The sequence below is a fragment of the Theropithecus gelada genome, chromosome 17 (assembly GCF_003255815.1).
Source record: "Theropithecus gelada isolate Dixy chromosome 17, Tgel_1.0, whole genome shotgun sequence".
Classification (NCBI taxonomy): domain Eukaryota; kingdom Metazoa; phylum Chordata; class Mammalia; order Primates; family Cercopithecidae; genus Theropithecus; species Theropithecus gelada.
The window spans coordinates 72,692,278-72,704,356 of NC_037685.1; the positions used below are offsets into that span (position 1 = coordinate 72,692,278).

Here is a 12,079-nt window from a genome sequence, read left to right on the forward strand (position 1 = left end):
ATTTTGTTTTGCTATTACATTGCAAATATTTTAAATTTATGGCTGTCTAAAACTTTACACACTACGATTATAGTTACTTAAGGGAGACTTTCTTATTTTCTATATATTTTTTTCAGTTATATGATGGACACTGATATTTAAAGTAAGAGAACAGTAGAAAATCACCAAGGTTGTTTTACTGTTTTCACTTGAAGGTTTCTCTAGGCTGAACAGACACACCAGGTGTCTTCAGTTTCCCCTCCAGGGCACCTGCTCTGTGTCCTGGGAGTTGACAATCCATGTTGGGGCTCAGAAATCGATACCCTCTAAATATGGTGCTTGGACATGCTGAACTGAAGAGGCAGCATCAAGGTCTCTCTGACCTTCCTCTCTCTCCCCACAAAGCACCGGATAAGTTGTTCTCTGAAGTTTCTTCAACTGTCTAAAGTTCAGAGTTCCCAAGAAGAAAATGATTACTCTGGGTCCTTCCCTGAGTTTTCATCAACTGAACTCATATCACAGGAAGAAAGGCTGAAGTCTGTCAACACACCTGGACTGACTTCTGTCACACACCATTGCTCTGTGGGCCCAAAAGACTCCGTCCCAGGCCACTGTGTGTTCTTCAAGCTCACTGAATTGCCCTAAAACCATTTACTATCCCCGTAAAATCATCTGCACTTCTCTATGCTTCTCCATCTCCTTTTCCCTTAAGAAGAAGGGTACATAAGCATCTGTACCTCACTGTGTGGAGGGGGACTCACCCTTGGTTTCACCCCAGTGCACATTAATACATTTGTATGCCTCTTCTCCTATTAATGTGCCTTTTGTGAGATGATTTTCAGAGAACCTTCAGAGGGTGAAGGGGAAATTTTCCCTTGGCCCCTACAACCACATCAGCCGGCTTCCTGGCTGCTGACTTCCAGTGGGTTCTGCTCTTGGGAGGCACTGGTGGAGGTCAGGGGCTGAGGGTGGGGTATTTGTTCCCTTGGCCCCCTCTCTGCTGTCACCCGTGGACTGGCTCCCCTTCTGCTGAAGGCCACCACTTCATTCACCACCTTCTCCAGGTTCCAGGAACTGCTCTCTCATTCTGCCCTTTCAGACCTCAGGGTGAGTTAGATCCCCGCTATTGCTATCCCTGGGTTACTGCACTGTTTTTGATTTTCCTAAACCCCACCCTTATTTTTGTAAATAGTCTTCGTATTGACTGTTTCTTAAATTACCTAATTTGAGCATGCCTTATGTTTCTTGCTGGGACCTTGAGTTGAATGATAAACGGTATAATATCTACGGAGTTTTTCTTCTTCTTCTTTTTTTTCTTTTTTCACATAATGCTTTCCTTGGTTGCCATATTCAGGGTTTGTGATATTTTGACATGACCCAAGAAAGCAGGTTTCTGTAAAGAGGGTTAGAGGCTAGCAGTTCACCATGACTTACTTGCGGCTCCAGCTCACCCCGACGTTTGTAGATGGCTTTTTCTCCAGTCAGCCCATCGATGATCTTGGCGTCATCTAGTTCCCCAGTAGCTTGATGTCTTAGCCACTGTCTTTCTTTACCTTTAGCCTACAAAAGACACATACACACACACACACACAAAGCCTTATTTTAATTGGTTCTGCAGGGTCTCTGACACACTTTGTGCATGAATAACAGGAAACACACCTGGGTTCTTTTCAGTAAGTGGCGGTTCTGCATGAACACAGTCGTATAAATGAACTGGTTTCTGCTCTCCTGACAAAGAAATGCCCTTTGTCTGTTTTAATTATTTCAACATATGGAACAATAAAATGAACGAAAGGTGGTATGCAAATGAGTCCCTGGAGAGATGTTCAATATCTGGAAATAAAATAATAGGGATGCATTTCTTATGGATTTCCTGTCACAGGGCTTCTCAAAAGTTTATTAATTAAAATAATCAGCTTGAATTTGTTAACACTGTCTGCAAGCCCAGAGAAAACATGACCTTTAGAATTCTATCTTGTGGAAAAGAGTTTCTTACTCAAGTTCTCTGTGACTTAGTGTGCAAATGGAAATAGCTGAAAACAATAGTATGTGAACATTTGTACCCCACAAGTCTTTCTGGTTATCTATCTTCAGAAATCTTCTGCATTACTTTTCTATAAGTTTTTCCACATCATACTTTGCTACAATAACTTACAATTATGCCAGATAGGCTAATTTTACGGTAGTAAACTGATAAAGAATTATAGTATTCCAATCAAGGCATATGCTTATTACAGCCAATGACTATATTTACATTAATGAGTGGGAAGAATAGCTAAGATGTTTTTATGCATGCAAACTAAAGTAGTAGTTAAGATTATGTGTTCCAGCATCCGCCTGGTTCTAACTGTTCTTTCACCACTGTTCAATATCTGATCTGAGGCAAATTACTTGACCTGTCTGCATCTCTGTTTCTTCATCTCTAAAATGAATATAACACTAGTCTCTACTTTAGTAAGCTATTGTAAAGATTAATAAAATCTTACTTGGAATCAGCTAAGAAAGGGCCTGGTGAGCTATGTTAGCTGGCACTATTATTTATTGCTAGTGGATGAAACGCTAAAGTGGACAACGAAGTCCACTTTAAGTTAAGCCTGCTTCCATCAGTGTTTCATGGGAGGTGGCTATGTGATAGCACTGTCATTGGAAACACAAAGCCACTAAGAAAGCCACATTACACAAAGAAGTGACACACAATATAACTCTGGGTATTATAGTATGTATTGTTTTCTTGTTCCTGATACCCTTGCTGGACACAGGGGCAAAATTACTGTTTTGGAATACCCATATATTAATGCATACATCACTAGCATAAAGATTATTAATTCTGGTGGGTGGTTAATTCTAAGAACTACCAGGCATGCAACCCTTGGGAGAATGTTCTTTCCAGATTATGTTCTTGGCAAGAATCCCATGATCTCTCAGGAAAATGGGTCACTCTGGAGCATTGCTATCATGTAAAACTTGATCAGATACCCAGTTATGGGTGGCAACAGGAAGGAATGTGCACAGTCTTCTAGAATCCCCCTTCCTACTGGTCTATCCATGAATCAGACAGACAAGCTTAACCACACAGCACAGTCCTTTTCAGACCCCCTCACTTCACCAGTGATTGGAACTTAGCTCTTATCTCTTCTTTCCTAACATTTCTGTTCTCTGGTATGGATAATCCTCAGGCTTCCCAGATAATTCATCCTGGAAAATGCTATTGTGGATGACCATCTGTGTACCTTCAGTCTTTACATTCTACAACTCTTGGAGGTACCAAGCTGCAGAGCACTGGGTTCTAATGGCTTTCATAGATGAGGACAGACTCTCACAGACTAGTCTAGAGTGGGAAAATCAGCACTGAAGAAAGTAAAAGAGAACATGGTGGCAGTGGTTAGCAGCCATTAAAGTGGCATGGAACTTGGATTCTTGAGCCGGGTTTAAAAGAAATGCAGGATTAGAACTGGAATGACATTGTATAACATGTTACTTATTGGCTGGGCCACTGTCATCATGAAGCATTGATTTTCCAAGTTTTCATAAATACATTGACAAGGCAATGACCCCAAGGACTCCCTACCCAATCCCATTACCTGCTACATGGTTTTATTGACCAGTGATGCTTTTACCATATAAAGAGCCACTGCAATGGCTACAGATTGTCATTTTTGTAATTTTTGTTTTTTTGAGACAAGGTCTGTCTCTGACACCCAGGCTGGAGAACAGTGGTATGATCATAGCTCACTGCACCCTTGAACTCCTGGGCTCTAGTGATCTTACCTCCTAAGTAGCTGAGACTACAGGCATGTACAACCACAGCTGGTTAACTTTTTGTTTTTAAATTTTTGTGGAGTTGGGGATCTTGCTATATTGCCCAGGTTGGTCTCAAACTCCTGGCTTCAGGTGATCCTCCCACCTCAGCCTCCCAAAGTGCAGGGACTATGCCTGTGAGCTATTTTTGTAATTTCTAATGCAGGTCACAACTGCAGTAAAAATAAATTTAAACCCCACCATCTTACCATAGAGAAAATAAAAAATGCTAAAATTCTAACTAATAACTCTACTGTCCTCTTTATTTTGGTGTTTCTAAAACCAGAATATACCTTATAGTTGATGGCAAAAAAAACGTGTCAAGATGACTGGTAGAGGGACTAATTGTGACCTGGTTGCTGTAGCTGGAGGACACACAAGTGATGTTGGTGGAGCATAGCAGGCATCAGCTCACGGAATTATTTCCATTGATAGCTCAGGTTTGTTTTTAACTTCAGTTAAAATTCCTAATTATTATTTTAAACAATTAAAAAACATTACACTATATAGAACATTAGAATAATGAACAAAGAAATGGAGCACTGGATGCAAATACACTATAAGTGAAGCAAGATTATTTGCTCCAGAAACGACTACACTTCCAATAAGATTTACAAAAGCAAGATTCCCCCGGGGGGAGGAATTTGGGTTTGAATTTGTTGGGAAGACAAATTCCTAGAGGACTGCATGTCCCAGGCCATGCAATTAAAGAGGAAGAAACTGCTAAATTTCATGAAATAGATCACAGAATGCTTAAAACTAGAAGAACTGGGAAGACTGATTTAAGTACCACGAAGGACTATTAGGCCATGTCAAAAAATTCAAGGAAAGCTGTTAAATTTTCTGTGATGTGTAATGCAATTAAGCAAAACATGTAACTCTCAGTTTACAGTCACCATCATGCAAGAATCCAGGGCTTTTAGGCCTTAATTTTCTTGTGCTGATATTGTTTCTTTTCCCATAATGATTATAGCTTGAAGACTGTTTCCATTACATATGCCAATAAAAGAAAAGGACTTGGTAAAATTTGCAGTGAGAGTGAGGGAGAGGAATACACCTTTTCCAATAAATCTGCTACCTTTTCCTTCCTTTCTGGGGGTTAACTTTTCAAGTTTAAGAACTTGTAATAAAGTGTACAAATCTTAAGAATGTACCTTTACAAAGTAAACACACAATCTTAATCATCCACACCGCCTAAGCCTCGCAGTGCCCGGTTCTGGATGCTACCTTCTCCCTGCCAAAGGTAACCCCTATACTGACCTCTATTACTATGAATTAAGTTTGCCTGCTTCTGGACTTTATAAATATAAAATCATACAATATATACTCTTTTGTTTCTGGTTTGTGTGGTTCAATATTATCTCTGTGAGTTACCCATGCTGTGTGTAGCAGGACTCGATTCTCTTTTGTGCTGCAATGGTATTCCATTGTATGACTTTGTCACAATTTACCCATTCTACAATTCTGTTGATTTCAGTTTAGGGCTATTATGAATAATGCCACCATAACTGAACATGTCTTTTGGAGCAGGTATGTGCATATTTCACTGTGTGGAAAGGCTGGGTCACAGAGTATGGATATGTTCAGCTTTAGTGTATACTGATAAACAGTTTCCAAAGTGTTTTTCCCAATTTACATTCTTGTGAGCAGAGTATAAGGGTTTCATTTGCTTCTGTCCTCACCAACACTTTATATTGACAGCTTAAAAAAATTTTTTTAGCCATTCTTTGGGTGTATAGTATACTCCTTCATTTTTATTTTTATTTGCAGATAAATGAATTACTTTTGGTACTGCTTGTCATTGATATTTTTAGGAACATGAACCAGTAGTTTTTGTTTTTGAGAAGTAAACATATGTATCAGCCTTTCGAGTCAAAACTATTAGGCACAAAGGCATTTTTATAATAGTAGCACTGTTCATTAGTTTTCAAGTATGTAACTTGCAGATAAATATGGGTAGAAATTTGATTTTCTATCCTCTAGCCAGTCCACAATACTTGGAAACTTAAAACAGGAAGAGGCCTGTCAGAATGAATGCTCTTGGGGGCAATGGGCTGGAGGGGGAGCTCTTTAGAAAGTTACTGAAGGCTGAATAAAAATATTTACTGTTTTGGACTGTGTATACAAAGGCTTCTGTATTTTATGAGACTTAGTGAAATACTTCTTGAAATAGTAAGTTCCTACTGCATTTAAATATATACTTTTGTTTATAATAAAAGGCCAAACATGTTGTTACGTATTCCTATTGCATGAAGTAAAAGTATCCCTGTAAATACGTCCATCTGTTTTGTATTATACATAAATTCACACTAATGAGAGTTCATTATATATAAAGTGAGGGTGCATTAGTAAAAAGTCTATGTTACAGATACTCTGAAAAAGAAATAGAATTTTATTACTTCCACATAAAGAATACTTAAACTCACTGAAATACTCAGAGAATGATGTATTCTGGTTAATTCATTTTCCGGGAAATACTTGGTTAAGCAGAAAGTACGTACACACACACACACACACACACACACACACACACCCACACACACCTGTAGCACTAAAGACAGAATAAATAAACTTGACAAAAACCAATCATCTTGTGGTTTGTGACACTTTGTCTAATGATTTCAGCACTGAAATCATTCTGATTAATCTTATGTCTTTACTTATTTGGGTTATGATTAATCAAGACTTTTTTTTTTTAACCTACAAACTCCATAATCAAGCCAATTTTATATTAGTCTTTCCAAATTTGTTTAATGAAGAGAACAGAAAGACTTAAGTAGCAATTCTTATAGAGAGTGTATACGTTTTACAGAATAAAGCCTACAAAAGATCATCAAGAAATATTTGTTGGGTGAATGAATAACTGTAAATGATGTTAGAGGATATCTGTGAACAGCGATTCTTTTATTAAACATTAGCTCTCATTATTTTAACATCTCTTCATGCTCAACCAACATATATTTTTATGCTACAAATGTGTATGACTCAAACAAATAATTACTGGATTAAGGAAAACTTTTATATTGACTTTATAAGACAATAAACTATTAATCAGTGGAAACAACACAAAATTTTATTTTGTGGTTCTCAACATACTGGCATAGCTATTAAAATATTTTACTAAATATCTGCATAGGTTCCTAGGTGCTCTAAACAGTGAAAGAAAAGAGAAGATATGTACCTTATTCCAAGGGATTCCCGTTTCTTGAAGTAATATCTCATTGCAAGGGAAAATGGTGAATCATCTATGGTGATTCTCATTAGAAGAGTTTATATTCTTGGATGCTGATGTGGAACTAAATCATTATGTTGAGTGACACTATACTGTCTATAGTCACTTTTCATGAACTAAAATTATTTCAGGTCTTTCCTTCAAGAATTAAATATTTTATAATTCAAAGGAGCTGGGAAGTGCACATCTTGGTGTGCAAACATAACAGGAATCTTATACTTAACAAGTTTAAAACTCAACCCTGGATTCCACCCTAGAAAATCTGTTCTCTCTAAGTCCTCCCCTATCTCAGTGAAGGGCAAGAGGCAATCCCACTCTTCCAGTTGTTCAGGCCCCACACTGAGGAGCCATCTTTGACTCCCTTTTACCCACAACCAATCCATGGGCAAATCCTCTCAACTCCTGGCAGTATCTGACTATCTCTTACCATCTCCATGCCTAGCCTTAGTCCTGTCCTCATTTTCTCTCCTCTAGACCACTGCGGCAGATTCCTAACTGGTCTCCTTCCTTCAGCTTGAAAAAGTTTTCCAAAGTGATTTTTCCTGCGCAGTTCCCTCTTCACACAGCAATCAGAGGAATTTTTATAAAATATGTTGTCATTTGTAAGAACTATATTAGAAAGAACCAGCATGGTTAACTTTAAGTCTTTAAAAAGCATGATGGAACTTTATATTTCTCTAATGATTTTCAGGAATGAGGGTATTTGCCTTTCCCATATGCAACATAAATTGTTATACTTTTACTGTCTTCTATTCCTCCTCTGTGCCAATTTAACTGACCAAAACCGACAGAATTAACCAAAAATCTTCTTGATTTTTGTTTAATTTTAAAAATAATGTGAGAATTTAGGCCTTGTTTATTATTAAATTCACAATTTTAAATATGGTATGCCTTTAAAAAGAATGATTCTTGGTATCTGAGTTTTTAAAATATAGATTTACCACAATTATTTAGACCTGATTTTGTGCTGAACTGCTTCTAACGCTCATTACTGGTCCTTTTATATCACAAGGCTCCCATTCTTAAGGAATTTTTATTCCTCTCTTAATTGACCATTTATACAAATATATATATTTATTTCAACGTTATTTTTTAAAAGGTTACTTAAGAGACATTTTAAGCCTCTGAATATCTGCAACTATCTGTCACTTTGTACTTCGGCTGTGCATAGCATTCTTGGGTCACAGGAACTGTCTCTTCAAAATCCTGCAGACTTTGTTCCTCTATCCCATGGCATTCAAGGTTTTAGGGACAACTAATGTAAGATTAATTTTTCTTTCTCTAACAATAGCTTGTTTTTTGTCTGCTTCTCTGCTTTTAGGATATTTTCTTTATTTTTGAAATGTTAAAATTCCATGAAGCTGTGTTGAGGTGCTTCTGTCTTTGGTTAATTCTGCATGGTACTTTGCAAAGTCCTTTCGATTCACAGACTTAGGCCTTTCTTCAGGTCAGTGCAGTTTTGTTACTACTTTGGTTACTGTTTATGAATATTTTTCAGTGGCCTCTTCTATGGGGATATCATTTGTTCATTCAGCATATGTTTACTAAGCACTTACCATGTTTCATGTACTGTTCTATTTGTTGGGATGACTCAGGGCTCTATATGTCAGCTCTCTACTTTGTTTTTACTAAGTAGCTTTCTTATGGTTTTTACCTCTTTATTTCCTCTGGATAACTTTTCAAGTTTTTTGTTCATATTAGTACTTAGATTTAGGACTGGATGGAGTCTGTTCTTTCTACTTTTCATGTAGATTTGAGTTTTGGCAGTGCACTTTTAGTTTTCTTATCTTTCCTTATTGCACTCAATTCCCTTATTATTTCTGCTTGCTTCTTAGCCAGATACTTTTCAATTTATATCTTATTTCACATACTTCAAATTTCTTTGAATTGTGAGAACACAAAGCAGATGTTTTCTAAAAATTTTATGTTTTCTGAAGAATATTCTATCCCAGCAGCATCTTCTATATCTTAAATGCTTGCTATTCCACCTCAATATGCAAGCTTTTCATACATCCCATGTTATTTTATGTTTTCCGTGTCCTTATTCTCAAATGATGAGATACAAAACTGTTCAGGAACAGATTGGACAGATGATCCTTGGCTGCATTCACTTTCCACTTAGTTTCTACTAGAATTCTCCTTGAGAGATTTTAAACTGGTTGAACTAAATCTACAATGCCAGCTCAAGAATTCAGCAGGGAAGGAATTGAAACTGCGGACAGTCCCAGCATGAGAACTTCATCACCACATCATTTCTTATTTTGTTTGGAAAAGCCATTGCAATGGGGCCAACTTTGGGCATTTGGCTCCTTTGTGATTTAGTCTTCAAGCCAAGTATAAGTCGGGGCTGGTCTGGCCTTTTTCCCGGGGCTATACCCCTTTCAGCTTCCTGCCTGTAGCCACCGCGTGAAACCTAGACCTCCCCCTAACCGTGTCTCCCTAGCGCTGCTGCTTTCAAACGCTGCTGCATGGCAGTGACAAAATGGAGGTCAAGTGATCTGCTTCTCACCAGCTCTAGGGCTCTTTCTTCTTTTCCCTGCCTTTCCAGCCAAGGGATGTTAGTGACATTCTCTTAGCTCTCATGCAGTTACTCATGAATAATGCTATTTCTCAGGAAGGTTTTCAAGTTGTCTTTGAGAGGGGTCCCATCAAAGTATATTTAGCAAAAATTCTTCAAAGCTGTTTGTATGTCACTAGCCCTCTTCATTAATTTCTCCTGACATGTTGGGTTTTCAATGTGTAAAGCTTTTGACTATTTAAATAATTTTAATGGTCACCTAGCAAAGACTGGGTTAGAGATGCCCACAGCCATGCAGCCCAGAAGTCAGGACTATATTTCTAGGCTGCACCTGGATGAAGTTGTCCTCTCATGGCCACTGACACCATGTCTTGAGTGATGAGCCATTCATGATGTGCTAAGAAAGAGTAACTGGCACTTTGCTGCTCTCCTGTGACATGCAGACATTCCTTGACACGGCTGTTCTCACCCTTCCCCTCTCTTTGCTCTACACTCTTGCCTTAGTTGACATATCTTCCCTTGGCTTGGGCTGTCTCTCTATTCAGATGACCACAAAAATACATATATAAATATCCATATAAACATGAAACCCTATCTAGTCCTCACCTTGCCCCTGAACTCCAAATTCAGGTTTTGAAAACTTTAAACATCATGTTTGATATTTTTACATAGGAGTCCCAATAGTGAGAAAACATATTGTAACATCCAAAGCAAACATTTGCTTTCTTCACGAGTCTGTCTTCTTCCTGTGTCCCCTATTTCTGTCCTCCAGGGCTTGAAAAACCTCCCATTTCCCTTCCCCCACATTCAGTGTCACTTTTCTCCTACCTCCAAACTGCTTCTTGAATTTGTCTCATTCTTTCCATTTTCATTTCAATTACCCTGGTTCAGGTTCCTACGACTTCTCACCCAAATAACTGATACTGTTTTATGACTTAATCTCCTGACTTCCACCTCTCTTGTCTCTGAAACTTTCTCCTCCATGGCTATAAAACTTCCTGGAGAAGACAGAACCAGCTCTCAGCTCATGCCTGAGACCACACAGTGTCATGCATCTGTCTGTGTTGTGCCCTCTGCTGGGGTGTTGTTTCCACCCTTCTCTGTCTGGTTAATACTTGTGTGTCCCTCAAGGCTCAGTTCCTGTACCCCTACCTCCAAATCTATCCTTGAATCCATTTCTTCTGAGCTCCACCACATTGTAAGCCTCCCTCTACCTAGGTACTTACCATATTAAATGGAATGATCTCTTTAGGTGTCTGTCTTCTCCGCCCCTCAAGCCCAGAATTTTCTTAGTACAGGGACACTATCTTATGAATCTCTGTGCCCTCAGTGCCAAGCACAGTGCGTGCCACACAATCAGTGTTCAGAGCACTGTTTATCTGAACAAAGGCTTAGTTTGAAACACCACAGGGGAAAATAGGAACATAATTGTTGGTTCATGGAGATATCATGCTAGCCAAAGCAATCAGAGAAAGTTTAATTTAGTTTAGCCTGAGAATGAAATTATGATTATAGATCTGAAAAACACTGGAGAGAAGATATGATTAAAATCAAGTGGTTTTTTGTTAGAGCATGCATGCTGCAATAGGAGATTGAGATTCTGAACCAAGTATAATTGAAGTATTTATGGACTGATGAGAAGACTCGTGTGATCGATTCACAAAAGGGAAAAGGTACAATAACTCAAAGAAGCCAAGAAAAGTCACTGGTGATAGCTATCTTAATCGAGAAGAAAGACATGTACTGCAACACAGGCACATGTTAAAGCAGACATTAACATGGGTGGCAATGGCATTTCCTGCTCCTCGAATCCCACCTGGAATCAATGAGTGGGCCTGAGGCTGTGCTTTGGAAAGTCATCTCAAGTGATGATTTGCTAGTTCCTGGCCAAACTTTGTGCTGTTCACCAAGGAAACACCCATGGTTACTTGGATTACATAGCAACCTCAAAACAGCTGGAAGATATTAGTCAATCGGAGCCACCCAGGACTGGCAGAAGATGGCAAAATGGAACCAAATCAAAGGTTCCTTGCTTTGTTTTCAATCTAAAGTTCCATATTCTACACAAGGCCATGTCCATGCTTGGCCAGTAGCTATGTTTTAAACTAGCCCTATCTTCCTAAATTGAGGACTAGAAGGCCCACTGGAGAATAACTCCCCTATGGAATAAAAATAAAGGTTCAATAAGGAAAACACTTGAAAAATGCTGTGTTGGCATTAGGATAATGATGCAAAATGTTTTATGAGTATATGTAAGAATACACTTTTTATGGAATCGTTGAATTGGAAGAAGAGAACAGAGACCCTAACAAAAAACAATGAACTGAGCTTTGGGCCCAGACGCCTGCCTCGCTAGCCATACAGCCCAGGACAGGTTACACCATCTTTCTAATCTTCAGGTCTCTCATTTATAAAATGGGGGCAAAAGATGGCAAAAATGGGACCAATATTCACAGGATTATGAGAATTGACACAATGTATGTTTCCTCATCTATCAAATGTAGAAAATTATACATACTGGTTTCCGTAGAGATTAAATAACACAATGAATG

The 12,079-nt window shown here is 38.5% G+C and overlaps 1 protein-coding gene across 1 annotated transcript in view; it reads right to left on the minus strand.

Moving 5' to 3' along the window:
* VWA8 (von Willebrand factor A domain containing 8) overlaps nucleotides 1–12,079 on the minus strand; it is a 389,692-nt gene that overhangs the window by 19,199 nt on the left and 358,414 nt on the right. The window contains exon 41 of the mRNA XM_025364717.1: nucleotides 1,414–1,539. Coding sequence (XP_025220502.1) covers nucleotides 1,414–1,539 — 126 coding nt within the window. The remainder of the gene's footprint in view (nucleotides 1–1,413; nucleotides 1,540–12,079) is intronic.